Source organism: Petaurus breviceps, unplaced genomic scaffold, assembly GCF_028583685.1.
Source record: "Petaurus breviceps papuanus isolate PSGF00001 unplaced genomic scaffold, PetGlider_PUasm1.0 90977, whole genome shotgun sequence".
Taxonomy (NCBI): domain Eukaryota; kingdom Metazoa; phylum Chordata; class Mammalia; order Diprotodontia; family Petauridae; genus Petaurus; species Petaurus breviceps.
Genome location: NW_027187391.1, coordinates 25299309 through 25322789, shown reverse-complemented (window position 1 = coordinate 25322789; position 23481 = coordinate 25299309). Strand labels below are relative to the sequence as shown.

General features: G+C 35.0%; 1 protein-coding gene across 37 annotated transcripts in view; it reads right to left on the bottom strand.

The window, feature by feature from the left end:
• The window catches only part of TRDN (triadin), a 565674-nt gene that overhangs the window by 402766 nt on the left and 139427 nt on the right, over window positions 1–23481 (bottom strand). For all 37 annotated transcript variants that reach the window (XM_069076909.1, XM_069076882.1, XM_069076893.1 and 34 more), the window contains 3 exons: window positions 21222–21281; window positions 7048–7092; window positions 880–939 (listed from right to left, as the gene is read on the bottom strand). In XM_069076909.1, coding sequence (XP_068933010.1) covers window positions 880–939; window positions 7048–7092; window positions 21222–21281 — 165 coding nt within the window. The remainder of the gene's footprint in view (window positions 1–879; window positions 940–7047; window positions 7093–21221; window positions 21282–23481) is intronic.

The window sequence follows — 23481 nt, the reverse complement described above, 5'->3', positions numbered from 1 at the left end:
CTCTCTCTCTCTCTCTCTCTCTCTCTCTCTCTCTCTCTCTCTCTCTCGTCCAAAAAGCATTCCCATAACTTGAATTGGTGGGCTAACACTTTCTTTCTGTTTATCTCTAACTTTATATCTTGCTCTATTGATAGATATCTATTTAGCTCTACCTTTATATCTAGTTTTATCCAACAGATAAATAAAAAGATATCTATTTCTTCAGTCTACCATTTTCAATTATATGAATGTTTTTGGCTATCTATGATCAATATACAATCAATTAAAGCACTTTACAATGTCTATGAAGCTTTAGATCTATTAAAAGTAGGAATTATATTAATAAAATAAAGAGCATAATTCTAACTTTCGGATCCGTTATGCCCTTTCATTGTCCTGTCATATTTGGTGGCTCTTATATATGCTTTTTGAGTGTTCTCAATTGTAAACTTTATTTTGAACATACATGAATCAGTCAGTTCAAAAGCATTTAGTTAAGTGTCTACTCTGTTCCATGCACTTCCTTAAGCTGAGGGAATTCAAAAAATGGTCAAAGACAGTCCCTGGTCTCATGGATCTCACTTTCTAAGTGGGGGGAGGAAGAACAACAGTATAAAATTATGTACAAACTACATTTAGGTGTGTGTATGTATATATGTATGTATGTGTGTGTATGTATGTATGTATGTATAGGATAAATTGAAGATAAGTGACAGGGAAAAGGCACTAGCATTGAGGAAGAGTCCCAAATTCTATTATTATACACATTGATCTGTATGAATTTTCAAAACTTATCCAGAAATATAAATGGATTCATATAACTATTATTCTATCTGCTTATTAAACACATCAATTTTTGTTAAAAATATAAATAATCATGAAAGAATCACTAGCAATTACCTTTGAGTAGTGTTCTCACTTCAGGTTTGTCTTTTTTCTCAGGTTTATCTTTATGACTTGCTAGAAAGGAAAAGAAATGATCGTGAGTTTGAATCTAAGAATGAATAATTACAGGAGTTCAAGTCACATGAGCAAATTCCTTTTTTCACATTAATAATAAGTAACATTTGTATTATGTTTTAAGGTTCGAAGAGAACTTTACACATATCTCATTTGACTCCCACAAAAGTTCCATATTAGGTGTTATTTTTGTTGCCATTTTATGGATTATAAGACTGGTGACTCTTAAAGACAAAAACAACTTAAGAAGAATGAATGATAATGGGGGAAATTTATATTTTGGGCCAGGAAATGATCTGTTTAACTAATTCTTTTTTTTTAATTAAAATTTTTTAAATTAATTTGTTTGTTTCCTTTTAGCTTACAGGATTCAACTCCACAATTCCTTGAGTTTCACATTTCGTCCCCCTTCTTCTCCTCCCCCATGGTGGCATATAGTCAAGTATAGGATCTGTAAATACTTTCAGGTTATAAATTAGTCAGGTTATAAAGACTGATTGTATCAGATGGAATGAAAAATGATAAAGAAGACATAAAACCAAACAAGAGAAGGAAAAAGACCAGGTATTTTGCTTACACCTGGATATAAACTCAGTTCTTTCTAGTTCTTTCTCTGGATGCACATATTTCTATCCATCATGAGTCTTTTGGGATTGACTTATATCACTACATTGCTGAGAGATTCCAGTCTATTAAAGTTGGTCATCACACATATGTTGTGTCTGTAATTGTGTACAAATTTCTCCTGGTTCTACTCTTCTCACTCAGCATCAGTTTGTATAAGCCTCTCCAGGTAAATATGAAGACCGTCTGCTCCTCATTTCTTATAGCACAATAGTATTCCATAACATGCATATACCACAACTTGTTCAGCCATTCCCCAATTGATGGGCACCAACTTAATTTCCAATTCTTTGCTACCACAAAAAGAGCTACTATAAACATTTTTGTACATATGGGTCTTCCTCCCACTTCTACGATCTCTTTGGGATATAACCCTAGGAGTGGTATTGCTGGGTCAAAGGATATGAAAGTATTTATAGCCCTTTGGGCATAATTCCAGATTGCTCTCCAGAAAGGTTGGATCAGTTCACAACTCCACCAGCAATGCATTAGTGTTCCAATTTGCCCACATCCTCTCCAGCATTTGTCATTTTCCTGTTTTGTCATGTTAGCCAATCTGACTGGTGAGATGTGGTACCTCAGAGTTTCTCTAATCAATAATGATTTAGAGCATTTCTTCATGTGCTTATAGATATCTTTAATTTATTTCTCTGAAAATTGCCTGTTCATATCCTTTGACCATGTTTAACTAATTCTTAAAGCCATTCTTGGTGTTGGGTTTCAGAACTACAGAGGGAAATATTACTTATTCCTCCTGCCACTAGAATCCATATGTTCCCAACCAATACTCCCATTTTATCCTGCATAAGTTTCTGTCAATAGATCTTCTTTGCATTTCAAACACTTTTAGGAAGGTAGCCCATGTGACAAGCTCAGTCGCTGCATTATCCCTAATGAGAAGTGACACAGTTTAGTAGATGTAACACAGGACATGAAGGCAGGAACACCTGGGTTTGAATCACCTCTCAGTTGGTAACTATGTTATCTATAAATCTTATGTGTTATATAAATATGAGCTTTTATTTTTAGTGAAAGAGTGATCATGAATCTCTTCCCAAATAAAGGAAGAGAACAAGTAAGTAGAGCATTGCATGGTACTCTTATATGTTTCTGACCCAAGTTCTGTATATTAATCTATATTAACACATAACATGGGAGAATTGATCACAGTAGATGAAAAAAAAAAATTAATGGTTTTCCAAGGCAAATGGAGTCTCTAAATATGAATTCTACCTCAAAGAAAAGTCAGTAGCAATCAAGGAGAGAGCTAGAGTAAAAAGGATTGCAGTATACAATAAGCATTATGCAATAGTTGTTGCTGTATGTGAGCTGATATACTATGCCTTAGCTTTAATCTAATACATTAATTTTAGGATCTGTAATTTCATCAGGATTCGTACATATCCTCTATAAATTAATTGAGTTATAAAGTTATAGAAAAAATAAACAGCAAAGGGTGTGGGGGTGGGCAGTGGGTTATCTTGTATTGAGCAACAAAGGTTCTGGGTGGGAGAGATTAACTGATTGTAGTCTGAGTAACTTTTGCTCATGAATATTTTTATTTCAGTCACATAAAATATAGTAGAGTCCCTCCAGTACTTAATCATTCATACATCAACCTTCAGTATTAACTCACAGGTTCCTCTAACCATTTGGTTTAGTGTATAAACTCCAGGTATCAGGGATCAAACACTATACAATAGTATTTGAATAGACACATTCATAGTGCATTGAAAAGTATGAGAGTTCATTAGAATGGCACTATCTAAACCTGGTTTCTTATCCCATTTCTTCTGTTAAGTAACAGTATGGTGTCAAATCCATTATTTCACTTATCGGGGCCTTTCTTTTCTTATCTATTTAAGAAAAGGTTCAACTATATTCTTCCTATAGCTTGGAATTCACTAGTAAATATTTAGCAACTGGCTCTTTATGGGGAAATGTATGCATGACATACCTTTAAATTCAATCTGTATATCAACATTGTCTCCAACACTTTCTTAAGTCTAGGCCAGTTTCCTGACCAATGAATGAATGAATGAATCCCTGAATTGTAGCATTTCCTGATTCCTGAGGTGTAAAAGTTCACTCTGAAATTTTAATAATCAGCTTCCATAAGCTGGTACAATCTGGCTCCAGCACATTCATGTTGGATTCCTTTCCAATGCAAAAAAAAGAAAATTATTTATTGAGTGCCTAGGGGGTGATGATACTCAAATCATTTATTCACATCAAATCAGCTGCTATTGGACCCAATAGGAAATGAATTTCTTATTGCAGTTATAGCTGTGATTACTGAAGGATGGCACTTCCATAAAAAGCACCCATCAATTAATTTTTGTGAACTTTTAAATGTTTAATTACTTGTTTATTTATTGTGTTGTTTGCTATTTTTGAGGAAATCTTTACAAACATGTGAAATAGATCATTCTCTTACAATTGTAGAAGTCAGATTATTCAGTAAAACCTCAATTTTCCAAATACCTACAGTAATTTTTAAATTATAAATTGATTTCTTTAGGTTCTTTAATATACTCTGTCAAATCTATGCTTTCTCTCCCGATCAAACAGTGTGTCCAAGGACCATAAACTGATTTTAACTTAGGTGAAAAAATAATTAGGATGGTAAATCTACTTAGCACTTAGGTGAGGCAGTGGGTAGAACTAATTGAGCCAGGAAGACTTGAGTTTGAATCCTGCCTAAGATACTTGCTAGCTGTGTAAGCCTGGGAAAGTATATAAACTCTCCTTGACTTAGTTTCATCAACTGTAAAATGGAGGTAATACCAACTGACTTCCCAGGGTCATTGTGAGAATCATATGAGTTAATATACATAAAGCATTTTGTAAACCTCAAAGTGATAGCTATTATTATTATCAATGACACGACTATCAAAATTATGTTTAATTTATGAGATCATAATAATATAGTATGAATTCAATCTTTGAAGTAAAACGACTGTTCCTTTAGGAAAACATCATGCATAAATGATCTGTGATGGTCATATTTTGCCAAGGTAGTTACATAAACTCTCTGAAACAGAGTAAATCTCCAGAGGCTGGGAAAATAAACAACTTGTTAATGTAATTTGTGTGTTGTGTATAATAAATTGCAATGTCCAGTGATTTTTATTCCATTTCAAATATAAAATAATTCTTCCAGTAGATCTTGCTAAAATTCTAATCAAAATAACTAGCTCATAAATATCTACCTCTGAAAAAAACAGTAAGAACATGATGAATTTGAGGCAGAAGGATTCTGAAAGGGCTTGCTTTTTATACTGCTATCCTACCAACTCTTGGGATCTATGTGACTAAATGAAAGTGGTGTTGGGAGTTACCATGCAGTAAGGCTTTAAACTAACTTCAGCTTTTAGAATCCCATTTTCAAACATTCATATTTTTAAAAATCTTCTTACCAATTCATGTAGTATATGTAGAGAAAAGAAAAGGAATGAATACAAGCACTGGACAAGAAAATTAATGGAGAGAGAGGAGAGATGGAGAGAAAGAGAAAGAGAGACACAGAGATAGAGAGACACACAGCCCAACACAGAGACACAGAGAGACAGAGACAGATTCACCAATGTATTTGGTAGAGAGGGTCAACTACCTTATTACATTTAATGTTTTTCATACTAATATTTAGAAAATTATTGGAGAAGCAATAAGAACTCAACTCTCTATTTTTCAAGAATAGGAATGGCAATGAACTTCATGGTTGCTAGCAAAATTTAAACAGAAAACATGCTTAGAATAGTCATCCCCAGGTATTTAGGGAAAAAGTTAAAAATAATTAAATTTCAGTCTTTAATGGAAATTTCTTTTTACAGATATGGTCCAAACCTGCATTCCAAGTGCAAGAATGTCAAAATCCCACTGATTTTCCAAAACAGTCTTGTTGAAAGTTTAGAGATTAATGTAGCTAGCTGAGAGCCATGAAGGGCAGAATTAGAATACCTCTGCTCTGCAACTGCCATTTTATTCTCCCTCATCAGTCTACGAACCAGCCATTTCCACTTCCCCCCTGAATCTTCACTAACTAAGTCATATGATATGAATGAGCTGGGTTTAAAATGACTGAGCTAAACTGAATAGAACAGGACTCTCCATTCATACACTATAATCATAGATGCCTTAGTAGCTTATCTTGCCCTAGGCAAGGAACATGGACAATATATAAAGCTATAAGTATATGTTATAATTGGTATGGGATATCTAGTAACTAGAAAAGAATGTCTATGACCTTTACCCAATTTCTGTAGTACAACTTTTTTTTTTAATTTGGGGAATTTCCTGAAAAACTTAAAATTTAAAGAGAAGTGAATCTTCCTTTATGTTTGAAAAAAGTATGACTATCAATGTCTTGGGTACAAAAATCCAAAAACCATTACATCTGAATATACATAGCCTGAAATTTAAGTAAAGGTTGATAAAATTTCAGTACTTCAAAAATCCATGATTTAATAAGGGTGGACGGTCTATCCACTGATAGACTGTAACTCTTTAGTGATCATAGATGATCTTTAAGAATTTTTATAGTCAAATATTTTATGGAAACATACTGTTTCCAATCTGGTATGTATCTTTCTCCTCTAAGTTTGTAAAGGCTGTTGCTCAGATTACATGAATATTATCTTTCACTTAAGTCAGTACTTGAGGTCTTTCCAAACTGGCAGGCCCTGCCAGAGATAATAATTCATTGGTATAACCTTTGAGAACTCAGTGGAATATCCAGAGTGAGGCATAAAAGGAAAACTTTATTGGAGCATATAGTTCACTAAGAAAAAAGCAAGGAAGGAAGGAAGGAAGGAAGCAATGAGGGAAAGGATGGACCAAGGAATGGGAAAAAAAAGGAGGGGAGGAAGAGAAGGAAGGAAAGAAAGAAAAATGTTGTCATCTAAGAATTATAGAGCTAGAGCTAGAATAACTGTCAAAGATCACCTAGTCCCATTCCCTAATTTTAGGGATGGAAAAATTAAAGGTCAGACAGGTTAAGTGACTTCCCAAGGTGCCACAGATCTTGTCAGAAATGGGATTTGTATCCTAGACCCTTAATTGTTAAATCTGTGTTCTTTCTACTATAATGTGCTTTCCATGGGTAGGCAGGTTGGTCTTTGAAAAATATAGACCCATATTTTTTTTTCCTGGGGGAAGGGGAAGTAATAAGCATTTATATAGTACCTACTAAGTGCCAGAAACTATGTTAAGTGCTTAACAGCCATAGGACTATGACTGATGGCTTTTCAGAATGGTAGAATATCCCAGAACTTGCCCTCTATTGGAATCATAGATCACAGATCACTTTCCGAATCCATCAGAGTAAGACTCTAGTGAGATTCTTCTATAGTTTGGGACTCCTGAAGTATGAATCAGTAAAAATCTAACCCAAATGGTCTAAACAGAAAACAGAGGGAAAAAAGATCTGAATAAAGTAGTACATCAAAAGTAAAACAAAATTATATAACAATAATAATTCTCTACCTTTCTTCTCTGGTTTTTCTTTTTCTGGTTTTTCTTTGTGAGTTACTGTAAAGGAACAAATAATATATTTTATTAAAAGGGAAATGATACATTATAAGGTGATGTAAAACAGATTTTAGGGTCCTAGAAATTTTTTAATTACATATTTAACAATTGTCAACAAACATTTGTGGGTTTATACTTGTTAAAAGAGAAGACATCTATTTACTTAGAGGATAGAAAATAAGTGGGTGTGTAGTATAAGATGTGAAAAAAGCATCAATAACACTTTTTAATTTTTATTCATTTTGAAATTAAATACATCAAGACAAAATAAGAACACTTTCATGTACACAGTACATAATAAAAAAGACAATTCAATATAAAACCATGAATTTCCATTTCACACTTTTGCTTTTTTTTTTTTTTTTGCTTTTTGTAGGGGGGAGGGCAGGGCACTTGGAGTTAAGTGACTTGCCCAATGTCACATGGCTAGTAAACGTTAAGTGTCCAAGGTCTGATTTGAACTCTGGTCCTCCTGACTCTAGGGCCAGTGCTCTATTGACTGTGCCACCTAGCTGCCCCCACTGTTTAATTTTTTAACTATGTCACAAATACTACACATCATTTTCAAAGCTACCCAGTTTTCCTGTGCTCCCTCTAAGTTTTCTTTTGTTCTCTGCTGTGCTCTTTTTGTCCCTCCCTCCCCAATTCACCCTAGAGAAGGCTACAATTAAATACAAATATGTGTATATATGTAAAACCATGCTATACATATTTCCCTTCATCACTCCAACATCACTTTTTAAAGTATTCAGAAGAAAGCAGAAAAGTATAGAATGATATCTGAACAAATGTATAATGTCATTACTTCTGTGTTGAATAAAATCTATGTAGGTCATATGGTACTAATGGCATCATGAAATCCCTGTTCAGTTCATGCTAGGCTTTGGGGACTTTTCTGATATTTATAGATTTCTTTTCTTTCTTCCAATTTTAATGCAGAACCAAGAGTAGGCTGTTAATAAAACCAATATTAATAGAGAAGAGCCCAACAAAATAAGAGAATACCTCTCAGCTCTTTCAAGACCCCAACCATTTCTGGCAATGGAATGTGAAACTCTGAAAGATGATGAGAAAAGCTTTTCTTGTATTTCCATGCAACAGTCAAAGTAGCCAGACTTAGATGTTCTCACAAATACACACACACACACACACACACACACACATCAGTGTCATAATGACTAGTTAGGGACAGAAAGAGATATAAATTTATTGAAATTTACTCTTACTTTGCTCATTATTTCATCTTTTAGGTTATTTTTAATGATACAGATAATTCATACTTTAGCATTTTAAGATTTATAAAACTTTAGTTACTGATTTGTAAAATAAGAAATACAAGTCTTCTTATCCCCATTTTATATATAAAAAGAAGAGTGTTTAAATAATTTGCTCAGTCGTCTATCTAGTATCAGAGCTATGACTCACACCCAGATCTTCTAGCTCTAAAGCCAAAAGACTATATTGTCAACATATGTGGCCAGTGAGTTGGCATATCTCTGCTTGTCCAAAGGCTGGCCTTTCCCCAATCAGGACTTTCAGCTCAACTCAGTTCTAAGAGTTCCTCTCTAACTGCCCCCATATGATTTTTCCCTGAAGCTCTCTGCCAGCTGCCAGGTGGCCTTTTGACTCTATAGTCAAAAGACTCTTTGATAGCAGATCAAACTACCTTTGCTAAACTTCCAATAAAATAACAGTAAATCACAGAAGGAAATAAACGTAGTTACACAGATCTTCATGGGTACATTATTCCATTTGATTCTCCAAACAATGTTTTGAAATAGATAAATCTCCAATATTATTATCCCATTTTGAAGATCAGATAATGAGGCCATAAGAAATGAAGTGACTACCCAAAGTGAGTATCTTTTAACTCCTTTTCTAACATCTTTTCCATAGGTGTAAATAGAGAATGGGTTGTATGCCCTAGAACTCTTTACAAGATCATTAGTATTTGTGCATTCATTAGACTTGCTTATGGTTTTAATGCATATTTTTCATTAATGAGACACCAACACAGAACTTGTTTAGCTTAGATTTTGTAATATGACTCATGAAACAAAAACATAATAATAATAATAGCAAAATACAACCTTTTTAAAGCTCCTTCAAGAGTAACAAGTTTGGCTGTGATAAGGCATTCTTTCTGTACCTTGATTAGAGGAATTCTCAAGAGAATGCCTCGTCTATCTTTCTGCCTCCAGGAAGGACTGGCCTTAACCCACCTCAGACAGATGGTTGTCCATTCTATTCAAGGCTTTTCAGATTGATGGGCACATGGACATAAATGAGAGAATTAATACAAAATCAAAAGAGCAACTGGGCTGAATTCAACCTCAGATTAGCATATTAATGCCTTATCCTCACTGCCCAAGGGAAGGTCTGGTACCTCCCAGTGTAAGTTTTGATTTGCAGACCCAGTTACTGTACATTGAAATTTTATTATCCTCAGAAGTGGCAGCATAATACTGCTTAGAGAAGCAGCTGTACCTAAGTACCCCAGGGAGCTCTTCAAAATGGAAACCAGCCACTACAGCATCTTGGGAGGAAACTTCAAGCACGGGAGAGATTAAGCAAGCTCCAACTTGTTGTATTTCTCTCATCAAAACTACCATAAGAACCCAATCCAACTTCAGTTTTAGAATCATTTCGACATAAAACTCATCTGCAGTAGTAACCACTATCTTTTTGTGCCTCTTAGCTTGGATTCAATGTCTAAAAATATAAAAGCAGAGGGGAAAACAACAAATACAAAAAGAAAAAACATCAACAACATCAACCCTTCTTGCTACTGACACAGTTTGACAAGTTACATATTAGCTGGTACATATTTAGCTCAGGACAAAATAAGCTTTTTGCACCTGCTAGAGCTTAATTTGTTTGTCATCCTTATTTATAAGACACAAAAGTCCCTTAACCATGCTGATAATTAAAAACAAAAGGAGTCCACCATTTGGAATGGTTTTAATATTTGGCAAGAAACATGGCATAGCTCTGCTTGTCCAAAGGCTGACCTTTCCCCAGCTAGGACTTTCAGCTCGACTCAGCTCCAAGAGCTCCTTCTAACTGTCCCCATTTGGTTCTCCCTGCAGCCCTCTGCCAGCTGCCTTAGGTTCTTTCACAGTACTCTTGGCCCTGAATGCTTGCCAGCTGGGTTGGGTGTCCTTTGCTGAAATAGAACTAGTGCTAACAACAGTGAGCCTGTCCCTACAATTCTTAATCCAGACACAATACCACTCCCTAAACTACAGCTGGAATAGTAGAAATCTTGGTTCCTGAGTCAGGTCAGGCTACTTTGCTCCCCTCTCTTTTCTTAGTGATTGAATGAGAAGTGTGAAACCAGATTTTAAAAGCCCTTGTGAACACAGTTATTCTGAGGTAGTACCATGCTTCAATTTAAGATCAACTGATTTTAGTTAAACAAAGTTCTTTCTCATCAACTACTCTCACTAAGTCACCACAGGCTCAGGGAGACACAGTTCACCATAGCAGGAAATTATGAAGAGTGGGGGAAAAGCTTGTATTTCCTGCTCAAAGTTGGGAACATGGTAGATATTCAAAGGTGAGTGGGGAATAATCTAAGTAAATACAGTAGCTTCATTTTAGAGATGGGTGCTTTACAATGAGATCTAACTTACTTTTAACAAAGATTTTACCTTATGACATTTTCCTCCCTACCCTTGTTCTTTTCTTTTTTGAAACTTCCTTTGAAAAATAGAATATTCAAATGTTTTTTTTGCATTGATGAAATATTTGCATATTTTTCTCAAACAAAAGTAAAATTCATAAAGATATGAGAGAATGAATTCACAGTACACTTTTAAAAACTCTAATGGCGTAGAGCCAGTTCTCATCCATCACTGAACATGATCCTTGATACTTCAAGATAGCTAATCTAATTTGAGATGACAAATCCTGGGCTCCAATATGCATGCTTTGCACATCTAACGAGTGAAAGCTGAAATACTATTGAATCTGAACCTTTTCTGACACTTTTTGCTATCTCTTAGTTCAGGTTCAATGTTGGGACAAAATGTGGCATGCCTGGGTAACTGAATGTTTAACAAAAAAGGTTTACTTTGCTAGCAAGGATATGGAACAAGGATATACAGCAAGGATATGGTAGCATTTAGTTTCTCTGAACACTGTTCCCCTCATCTACAGATAGAAATGTGCAGTCATTAGGATCAGTCATCAGGGTATAGTGATTCCTTTGGTCTAAGAGGCCCTGAACCCACATGTCTTAGGCTTTTTATTGGCCCTGGGTTAGGAAGCTGCGCCAGAGAAATGGGACCACTCAGGTTTTATGAGTGGAAGAAACTTCACCAGCGAAGTCACTAGGGAAGGTCCAAGGAAACTATATAGGGGATGAAAACTGTGTTTGGATAAGGGGAGATACTTTAGGAAACTGGGGTCCTACCAAACCTACCAAGCATATTTACAATTTTGAATGTCATAAAAACTATAGAATTTAGATCCTAGAAATTATCTAATTCAAGTCACCCATCTCATAGATGACATAACATAGGCCGAGGAAAGTTGACTGACTTGCCAAACATTGAACAAACTGGAAATTGGACCTAAGATCTCCTAACTCTCAGTCCAGTGTTCTTTCCACATCCTACCATGCCTTTCCTGCATCATGTCACATCATTGGCTCAATTCAAACTTGATGGTTAGGAGATTTTCATTCCAAAGTAAAATAGATATTCCTAGGAATGAACTATATTATTTATAAATGTAAGTTTCTTTATTGTAATAAAACTACACATAACTAAATAGTTATCTGGCAAATATACTGTTATGTCCTTGATTGCATCCAAAAAATTTGGATTCTAAAGTAATTTTTTTCTCTCTAATTATTCTTATATCTTAGATGCTGACTCTATAAAATACTATTGTGATGCTTCCTTGTGGCATAAATGATCTATGGTCACTTATGCTCAGATTATGTCAGCAGAATACAGGTACAGGCAGGTTCTACTTCCTGGCAAAAGCTTCAAGAGGACAGGGTGGTAACAAACTGTGGGCTGAAGTAACTATTTATGGAGGGGAAGTTCATCCCTGGTAGGTTAGCCAATAGATAATTATTTTTTTTTGTAATTGCACTCCATGACATAAAGAAAAACATAATCCTGAGTAGCTTCAGTCTTGAGCAACCCCCTTCTGCTTTTGACATGACAGAAGTTGTATTAGAAAAGTAGCAGAGGACACTAATTTACCAAGCTTTTAGGGCATCTATGAATATTAATATAACTTTGGGTAGTTGTTTATAGATTTTCTGCAAATTGAGTTTACAAAAAATTTGGTGAGAGACTTAGTTAAACAAAATCACATCAAATCATTAAATCTAAGTATGGAACTGGAAGGTTCCATGAAATGAAAAAGATGATAACTTTAAAGTATCTGCAAAGATTTAATGACAAACTGTTTTCCATCAGTGAAAATAGATTCATTCATTTGAATAATAACATCATTGTCCCCAATGTATAATATGAGAAAGTAGAAATGGTCCAAGAAAACAAAGACAGGAAGAACAGGTAGATCTATATCAAGTATATGCAAAGGAAGTTCATGGTTTAAGGTACACAATTTTGAGGATCTTGAGAGATTACTTAAGTGTGTCACAAATAAAGATCTGAGAAGGCTTCAAAAATGATAGTTTTCAATGGACTATATTTTGTAGTCAGATTGACTGAAAAGCATACAGAATACAAAATCTCACTTTGGGGACTAGAGAAAAGAAACCAGCTTTCAGAAAGCTGCCTACCATTCATAAAATCAATATTATGGAAGTTTTCTCGATAGACATAACTTTGCTCAATGATCTGGTAATTAACAATTCATGCATAACTATGGCAGGAGTAGGTGAGAATCTTTAGCTAAAAAAGAAGAGAAGAGGTCACAAAAAAGATGTAAAATTTTGATTACATTATATCTGACAGGTTTTATATGAGCAAAATCAATGAAGCTAGGATTAGAAAGCAAATAATTGGAGAAAAATTGCTGCATCAAATATCTCCATCAAGTGTCTAGTATCCAAGATACATAAGACAGTAATACAATATGTGGACCAAAAACCATTCCCTAGTGGATAAAGACTGCTCCAAATTATTAATAATCAGAAAAATGCAAAATAAAACTAAAACAATCAGGGATTTCACCTGATACTTAATGATGACCAAATATTGAAAGTGTCACTGTTAGAGAGACTTCATGGTGACTGCCACACTTTTACATTGTTGGTGAGCTATGAATTGACCAACAATTATGAAAAGATTTGAAATTAAATTTTAACAAATATTGAAAATGTTGAATCTAGGCCCTTTTCCCCTTAAATCCTACAGCTATGCACAATCCCCAAGAAGATCAAAGGAAGAGCCTATATAATCCAAAACATTCAAATGAGGACTTTTTTTAATAGCAAAGTACTAGAAATAAAGTGGACATTTATTAATTGGGGAATGCTTAGATAAACTGTGGTACATCAGTATAACTGATGCCTTAAGAAACAATGAACATAAAGAATTAAGAGAAGAATGAGAAAATGCATATGAACTTATGTATGTGAAATAAGCAGAACTAGGAAAAAATATACACAATGTACGTAATGTAAACAAAACTAAAAGTTGAATAACTACATTGAAAAGATTGGTCAACATTACTCTGTCCCTTCATCACAGAGTAAAGGGAACTATGGTTATGGAAAATAGTGTATATTATAGAGGTGTTGCCAGGCATTGATTTGAAGCACAGGAGCATCTTAGTCGAATAAAATTAATTAACTGACTGAATAATCTCCACTTCCTACCATGCATAAACAAGGAGGATTATTATAGTGTTTTTTTTCCCACATGTAAACAATTACTATAAAAATAGGTGACAATACAACTCTAGGTAGAATGCTCTATTGACTTTCATGGGCTATTCTTTAAGTCACAAAATAAATAGTTTTTAAATAAAGAAAAAAAGGAAAAAAATCCTATGGTAGAATATAAGAGAGAAAAGTATGTCTATCAAAGACAAAGAGTTCCATAATGCATGAGTTGACTACATCTCCATATCACCCTTGAGGGTGTGTCTGTCAGAGTTTTAGTTTATAACCATAACATTTCATAGGTTAGCAACCAAATCATTCATTGTGTTCTTGAAGCATTTTTGAGACAAGTAATACACTTTATATATGTGCTACACATCTCAAGGAAAACACTACTGAATTACTGTGCATGGTCCACACTGTGAAGCTAACAAAATGGTTTGTTTGGAGATTTTTTTTCTAGAGCAAAGTAGAAAGGAAATAGGAACTTTTGGAAAGATGAAGAAAGCAGTTACTCTAGTTTAATAGTAAAATTTTAAAAAAGAACACTGATGAAAAAAGCAAAAAGATTTCAAGAATGTCACTTTTTTGTCAATTATTTGATTGTCACAATTCCTTTCTATTAGGGTTCATAAAATTTCTTAGTTTCCTACTTGGGTCACATCTACTTTAAAAAATATGGAGCTTATTATATCTTCACAAAAAGAAAATTAACATCCTCACTTCAAACTAAAAACAGCCTCTCAGTACTAAGCTTTGATTTCTTTGTCTCTGTCTAAAGCATATGAAAATAAAAAATTTAGAAAATAAATTTTGAATCGAAATTGGAAACTACTTTAGAAAAGAACATATTACTTTCATGAACAAATTCTGTACATTAATAACTTTAAATTTTTGCAAAATATTTAACAGTAAGTTTTGATTAATTTGTTTAATTGACATTCATTCAGTTGTGTTTTGCTCTTCATGATCTGATTTGGGTTAGTTTTGTTTTTTTTTTTAAGATAATGGAGTAGTTTGCTATTTTGCTTCCAGCTCATTTTACTGTTGAGGAAACTAAGGAAAACAGGGTTAAATGACTTGCTCAGCGTCACACTGATACTAAGTATCTGAGACCCCATTTGAACTCAGGTCTCTCTGACTCTAGGCCTGGCCTTCTATCCACTGGGCCACCTAGCCACCCTTAATTAATAACATAAAAGTTTAAATATTTAAATGATTAATTTTTATCTACTTCATAAGTCATACTAGTAACCACAAAATATTACAACAGCCACAGGAATGGCTCTAAGGTATTGAATAGATACTCCATAGAATATTTTGGAAATGTGGACCAACAATGAGTAATATTGACAAGTATAGATAGGTTACCATATATATTTGTAGAGGGAGGACTTATAGCAAAGAGATTCTGGATCCATCAAAGCAATGGAATAAATTTAAAAATAAAGTCCTTCGGAAATTTTTATTGGGTCACTGAAAGTCAATCTGACTTTTGATTGATTGGCCAAAAGTGCAAAGCTGGGAAAAGTAGGCAATGTGTTAGCTCAGACATATATGAAGCTCAGACTTCTCACTGTTTTAAGGAGGAATAAGCATTAAATGCTTTTGTGCTCTGATATTTATTCTAAAAATCCTTCAAGATAACATATTTCCTATTTTCATTTCTTTGCACAGAAAAATGGAAGGTTTGTATGTTTGTCCCAAATATGGGTAAACGCCTTTGTAATCAGTCATTTCTTGCTGAAATATTAAAATAATATCCACTCTCTATTTTATAGTGCCACTATAATGATAAAATGAATAACTTGGTCATAAAAGGGAAAGATCCTCCAATATAAGGAATGATGTAAGCACATTTCCTTTTTCTCAAAAAAGAAGTAAAATACATAGACTATTCAAAAAGTTGGAGTGATCATACATACATTTAAAAACCTGAGTTTTGTTGTGAGCTCTGTTTCCCCTGTTATGACAAAAAAAAAAGCTTGTTTGAACCGAAAGTATTTTATTTTTCTATGCGTTTGTTTCTATGCTATAGTCTTTGGGTATTTATACTAGCAGAGTGAAGCACTAGCTTAAGAAGGGGGCAACCCTGGGGCAGCTAGGTGGTGAAGTGGAAAGAGCAGTCACCTTGGAGTCAGGGAAACCTGAATTAAAATCTGCCACTTACTAGCTGTGTGACCCTGGGCAAGTCACTTAACCTCAGCTGCCTAGCAAAAGGGAGGGAGCAGACAGATACAGAGACAAACACACACAGAGATAGATAAAGAGACAGAGGCAGACAGACAGATACACAGAAAGAAAGACAGACACACATACACACATAGAGACAAAGGCAGAGAGATACAGAAAGAGATAGAAAGAGAAAAAGAGAGAGGAGACAGAGACACAGAAATAGAGAGAGGAGACAGAGACACATGAGAGAGAGACAGAGAGAGACAGAGAGAGAGAGAGAGAGAGAGAGAGAGAGAGAGAGAGAGAGAGAGAGATCGAGATCCAAGTCAAATGATTCACATTTTCTTAATGTTAGACACATATAGAAGTCCTAGTTTTGAAGAAGAGGGCCGAGACACTAAACAGATTGCAAATAATACATGGAATCATAATTCTCATTAGGGTTCTGAAGGACTCTGTGGGATGAAAGAGTTTGGAGTCTGAGTCTGAGATCAGAAAAGGTCTTTATTCTTCCTCATGAAAAAGGACTCTGCCCCCGTCTCTCAAATACCGTCTGCCAGGGAGAGAGCAACAGGTAGAAGCAAACCCATGGTTATATAACCTTCTACCACAGAAACCCAACCCCCTAACTGGCCTTTACTCTCATTGGTGGGGAGGCCGGCCCACAACCTAAGCATGGGAATCCATCTCTGAGACAAAGGACACAGAAACACGTGGGTGTCCAATGCAAGGCCAGGAAGGCAGTTTTGTCCTTATTTGGTGTATCTTGTGCTGAGGTAGCACTGGGGAGGATCTCCATTGCTTTAAGTCCCAGATTCCTGTAAGGTCAGGTGACTTCTAAACTTAGGCCTAGTGGATGCTCAAGCCGCTCTAGACTTTATTTTTCAGAATGGAGAAACTTCACTGCAAATTATCCCTCACAGGACTTAGGGTTCAATAAAAGCTTAGAAATGTTGAGTTTTTGTTTGTTTTAAAAACAATTTGTTGTCTTCACTGGGGACACTTGATTTCTGAGCCAGGTCTTGACCTGACTCCCTGGCCACAGAATTAGGGCAGGCTGGAACTTGGACCCCTCTAAACTTGACTTTTTTCTAAAGGCTATATACCACTCTTCACACCCTATCACAATTAAGTTTCCTTGCCTGATCTTACCATCCTATTTTTGACTCAACCTATTCACAACTCAACCCCATTCCTTACTACTAAGCCCTGTCCCTGCCTTCTTTTTTAAAAGAATGGATAGTTTGCCAGTGGCCCTTCATATTTCCTCTCCTGAGGCAAATTTCCAGTCCCTTGGCAGTTTTTTAATTGTCCCATTAATTGGTTATGGTTGTCCCAGTTCTACTACTTGCACTGAGACCTTAGACAAATCACTTCATTTCTCTGATTTATTTTCTACATCTTAAATTAAAAAAAGAAAGCAGGAAGTGGGTGAATTGGATAATTTCTAAGGTGCTTTAAAATTCTAAAATCATCATATTTTATTAAATGCATCATGGAAAGTGAATAAAAATTAAGACAATAATGAGAGAAATATCTAATTTCCCCCAAATCATGATTGTCCCCTACAAAAATTCTCTGAATAAAGTACGATTTCTCTAAAATCAGTTACGCTTTCAAAAACACCCCATACAAAGTATTTATACCTTTCAAAGTAAGATTTATTTCACCGCCCTTGGATAAACAACCAACCCATCATTCCCTTTTACAAAACACTAACTACTATTAAAACCTTGTACAACATGTATTTTGTGAGAGAGTTAAAGTACTGTTAAACACAGACTCACACAGAGAAAGTAATGCACCATCACATACAAACATAACACATGGGTATACAGATTCACACATTTTTACACATATTTGTGTGTGTATACACACATCTATTTTCTTAAATATAGGGAGATTCTACTCTGCTCCTGTTCATAAATAAGGAACCTTACAAATTATGTACAGTCTCAACCTCAATCATAGTAGAAGCCAATGTATAGTGTAAGGACTAAAATCCGTCTACCTAATCCACAGCTCTGTTCTGTAACCATTAAAGTACATTCCCTCATTACTGAGAAATATTCAGCATCCCAAAATATATCTGGGCTATTCAGAAAACCTATCCAGGCTACTCAACCTCCTTGACTCTAAGGATAGGCTCTGAGAAATTGGGGACTTGCAGCCAAATTCACTGCTTTAATTATTCAATGCTCACAAGCTCTTTTGACAGTTTAATAAACCCACTCTACAGTACCCTGCTCGAAGCCTTTGACAGCATGCTCCAAATAGAGCCAGGTCCAAAAAACAAATGGTGCCATCTGCATAGCTACAGACAACCCAGGAGTAACACCATTAACTGAGCAGTAAAACCTAGAAAAGGATAAAAAAAAGAATCTAAAAACCCCTGTTTTTCTCCTTGATCATGTAGCCAAACGGAAACACACAAACAAGAGATTCAAATTTAGTTTGCATAGGCAAATAGCACTCACAAACTATGTCAAACTTTCCTGAACAAAGAAGCAAGAACAAAGAGAGAGAAGAGAGGAGGAGAAACGGGGAAAGGGGAAGGGAGAGAGACAGGGACAGGGAGGAGGAGGAGGAGAAGGAGGAGAAGGAGGATAAGAGAGAGAGAGAGAGACAGAGAGAAAGAGAGACAGACAGACAGAGAGACAGAGAGATAGAGAGATTGGTAAACAGACATTCATCCCCTAAGTATAAATAAAAAGTTTCCAGATGAGTAAGGGTTAGTGTCCTGTTTTATATGAGGATTGGCTGAACAATCTGGAACATATGGGGCACTGTTAAGCTTAAAGAGGCCATATCAATAAAGTGTTTTCAGCTCTTCAGAGGAAGATGATTTAGCTTTTAAAAGTGGAATACTATCACAACGATTCAAATATTAACATAGCTCAGGGTTAATCAGAAATTAGTTTTGTATTACTTAGATTTGGTAGTTATTACAATTAATTTTGTAGTACACAGTTCTATTATACACAATACTAATTATTCTACATAATGTGCTGAACTATACTCAAAGGCTTAACACTTGGAATTTCTTTTTTTTTCTACTCACATCACAAAAACATGGTGGTTATTAAATATTCCTCATTTTACTGGGGCATCTGTATATATATTATGTTACATTATATATTATATTCATATATTATCATTATATATTTTATATATATACATATTAGGGCGTCACTATTGTATTTCATTAGTAAGAAAAATGGCCACTGGTTGGATGCTTTTCCTGTTTTATTACTATGTCACAATTTAGGTTTGCTCAAATAATCATGGCCAAGAGATCACCGTAGATGAGGGGAGCTGTCCAGAAGGCAAAGACAGGTATATATCACTGAGTGGTTTTCTGGTACTGTTCCTGGATGAAATTCTATTGAAAGGACATTGAATGACCACATTGTGACTTTTAGATGTCCATGCTGCATGTACACATAAAGGAAATGTTATGGGACATGACAGAGCCATATTGGGTCATATAATCCCTTTGCATTTTCCCCCAAATATTTTCAAAAGTATGTCCTGGCATGAGAAATGAAGGTTCAAAACATGTATCTCAGTGATTTGTTGTATATTTTAGCTCTCAAAACTTGGAATCCTGAAACTAGAGTTCTTTAATGACACTTTTAGAGTGTTGGGAAACCCCATCACTTCTCAGGATTGTTGTCAGTTCAGACATCTTTTTAAAGTTCCTTTTAGTACTATGTTTATTATCCAGGGGCTCCCTAAAAAGCAACCAAATACTCATCTAACTGATCCAACAAAAATAAAACTGCTGTAAGTAGCTCAAAACCATTAAACTGCCACATATTTTTGAAGTTATTATAATTCCTCTTCATGTCACTCTCATGCTCAAGAGGCTTCTATGACTCCCCATTGCCTACAGGATAGAGCACACTCTCTTCTTTTTTTGCCTTTCTTCCTTCCCTCCCTTGCTCCTTCCTTCCTCATTTTTCCTCTTTTTCTCATGCTTCCTCTATCTCATTCTCCTCTAGTTCCCTCTCTTCTGTACCCTCTTTTCCCACTATCTTGTCCAGGGTCCCATTCTTGGGCCCAATTCCATCACTGATTGGCACAGGAATGTTGATTTGCCCTGTTTCCAAACTGGGCCTGTTCACCCCTCTCTAGGCATCCTGGTGACACCACTCCTGAAGGCTCACTGTATTGGCACCAGATTCAGAGCAGACACCCATTCAGCTTTAGCCCACTGAAGTTAAAACTTCATGAGCTCAAACAATCCAAAATCTTCAGTCTCCCCAGTAGCCAGGATTGTAGGTATGAACACCATGCCCAGGTAATAATCCATTTTTCTAAATTAATTTCGCATTATTCTCCATCACACTCTGCATTCTCTAGCCAAACTGACCTTCCCTCTCCTGCCTCTTTTCTTTTGCATACATGTCCCACAAGACTGGGTTTATTTTATTTGTCCTCCTCTTCTTTTGCAAGGCTCACCTGAAGTGTTGCCTCCTACACAAGGCCCTCACTCCAACAAACACATAAATTGTTAGTGTTCTGCCTCCAAAAGATTCACTTTATAGATAACTTCTATCTGTGTGTATTCTATTTCTATCTATTAAAATGTAAGCTTTTTGAAGTCACCGACTGCTTCATTTTTGTCCTTATATTGCCAGAGCTTCACAAGGTAGATGTTTAATAAATGTTGACAGTATTGAATTTATTCTCATTATATATCAAACACTTTAGAAATGTAAGATAATTATGATCATTATTATAATTACCTGGATTTTTAAATTTTAGATATATAGATAGAACAATTATTTCTCTGTTATTCAAAAGCAACTTAGTCTTTAGAATGTCACACACCATAAAAGTATCAAGAAATAAATTTTCACATTCTTTATTCGCTATTTACATATAATGGACACATCATTATGTCACCTTATTCTATCTGTGTACATTGTGTTCATTGGTTGGCATATAGTTGGCAATGATTTTGTTCATCTTTCTGAAGTCACATATTTTGAAGACAGTCAAATTAGCCTTATTTATTTTCTCCCCCTCTCTATGTCTCATTAAAACAAAAATATATTTCAATTTGCTCAGAGAAACTGATATGAAAAGAATATATTCTGAACACAAATAATGAAAAACAAATAAAAACAATTACCTTTAGGTGCTATTTTCTTTTCAGGTTTATCCTGCTTCTCAGCCTTCTCTTTGTGAATTTCTAAAGGGAAAAACATAATTTGCACTTTAGAAAAAAAAGTTTGAATAACGGAGGAGAAAGAAAAGAACTTCAGATATAAGTTGATCCTTGAGCTATACAGTATTTCCTGAATTATCATATATGACATGATGGTGACATACAAAAGGGAAACATTTTTATTACTCATATTGCTGTATCTCTTACTTATACCATCTTCAAATAAGAGAAATTTTAGTGATTCCATAAAGAAAATGCCATTGGGGAAAAATCTTGGTAAGCTTGTACCATATTAGAATGCCATAACCAATCACAAACTATAATTACATTTTATTTCAATTACTCTCACTACAAATTAAGAATCCTTAATCGAAATCTAATTTAGATTTAGTAAGACACAATTTTTACATATTAAATTAAGAATTTGTGAAATGAGCTGTAACAACTACCTAATAGGAAGTATAGCTCAGAATTATGGAGTCAAGTTTCTTAATCAGCATTTGCTATCAAATTGAACCAATAATTACAGGGAGTAGATAGATAGATTATATTGAAAGCATCCCACCATGGCTTCATATATATTGAAATGCCCAGTGAATGAATAAACTTAAGCATGAAAATTAACCCTGGATTTCCTATTAATTTAAACTAGAATAAATAACAGATTAGAATCTTTATAAATATTAGCAGAAGGCATTAGGCAGAGAGGCAATGTTAGGGTATGAAAAGAGCTATGGGACTGTTATAAGGAAACATGGATTAGTATTCTGAAGCCATCTCTTACTACTTGTATGACCTTGGTTAAGTCCCCTAATCTATCTGAGAGAAGCAGTGTGATATAACAGATAGAAAGGTGTCTTTTAAGTCTGAAAGACTGACATGATTCAAGTCCTACCTCTGACATACTGGTTATATGGCTCAGGTAACTCTCCAAAACTAAAAACTTCACAGCACATGCTGATTAGCATAGGTAGAAGGAGTTTTAGCCTGGGAGTTTCTTATACCAATGATGGTAATTTTTTTTTTTTAATGAAGCATAACAACATTTATACTACTGTTATCCCTTCCACATAGTGATTTTCCCCATTGTGATTTTGATATAGACATAAGAAATTAAATGGGAATTTAGGGGGAATTTTGCTTTGTGAAGACCAGCAGATGACACAGAGTTTAGAAACTTGAAAATGCATGAAATTGATATTGTATAATATCAAAATATTTTTCTTTTAATACCATAATAATTCAGACTTCTTCTCTGGTATGGAGGGAGGGACAAAAAAATTTACATGGATTTTCCAGATCATGTGGGGCACCATGGCTCTAACCCCAGAGATGTGGAAGGGAAAACTGTATTCATTTAAAGGGGTTGCTGAAAAAAAAAATCATTGTCTGCTATCTGAATATCAGGAATTTTTTGTTTGTTTGGTTTTGTTTTTGAAAGGAAAGGGGAAGAAAATTGCTTTTAGGTAGCTTTTTCTTTTTCTTTTTTGGAGGTCAGTTGTGGTTAAGTGACTTGCCCAAGGTCACCAGGATAGTTTTTGTGTTAAGTGTCTGAAGCCGGATTTTGAACTCAGATCCTCCTGACTACAGAGCCGGTGCTCTATTCACTGCGCCGCCTAGCCGCCCCTTAAGTAGCTTTTCAAAGCATATTTTGGACACACAAACAGAAATGTTGCCAATCTTATATTTCAGAAAATTGTGAAAGTCTTACGTTCTCGATTGGTGAGAGAGAGACAGAGACAGACAGAGACAAAGACAGACAGTCAGAGAGAGAGAGAGAGAGAGAGAGAGAGAGAGAGAGAGAGATGAGATCCTTATTTGAGCCCAGCTTTTAGTAGGTTTAAGACTTTGGAAGCTTTTTGTACTTCATCTATTGGACAGATGGCCTATCTTTCTGCAGTAGCTCTGCTGGGAATTAGGTAATTACCATAGAAGCTTTCACAATAGACTAAAAAAATGATATAATGAGCTAGGGATTTTTTGGGGAGGGTGACAGTGAGGAATGTTTCCATAAGATTATTTTCATTAGGATTTATCAGAAATTACTGATTTGAAATATTTACATAAATACACAAAGAAATAGTTTACAAAAAAAAGGAAAATGGCATATTTAATTTTGCATATCAACCATTCTGGAACAAAGTTAAGCATATCATTTTGCTCTTTGTGTGTGTAACTATTTCAAATCACCACAAGACTGACATGGTTTACAATTAAATGTATT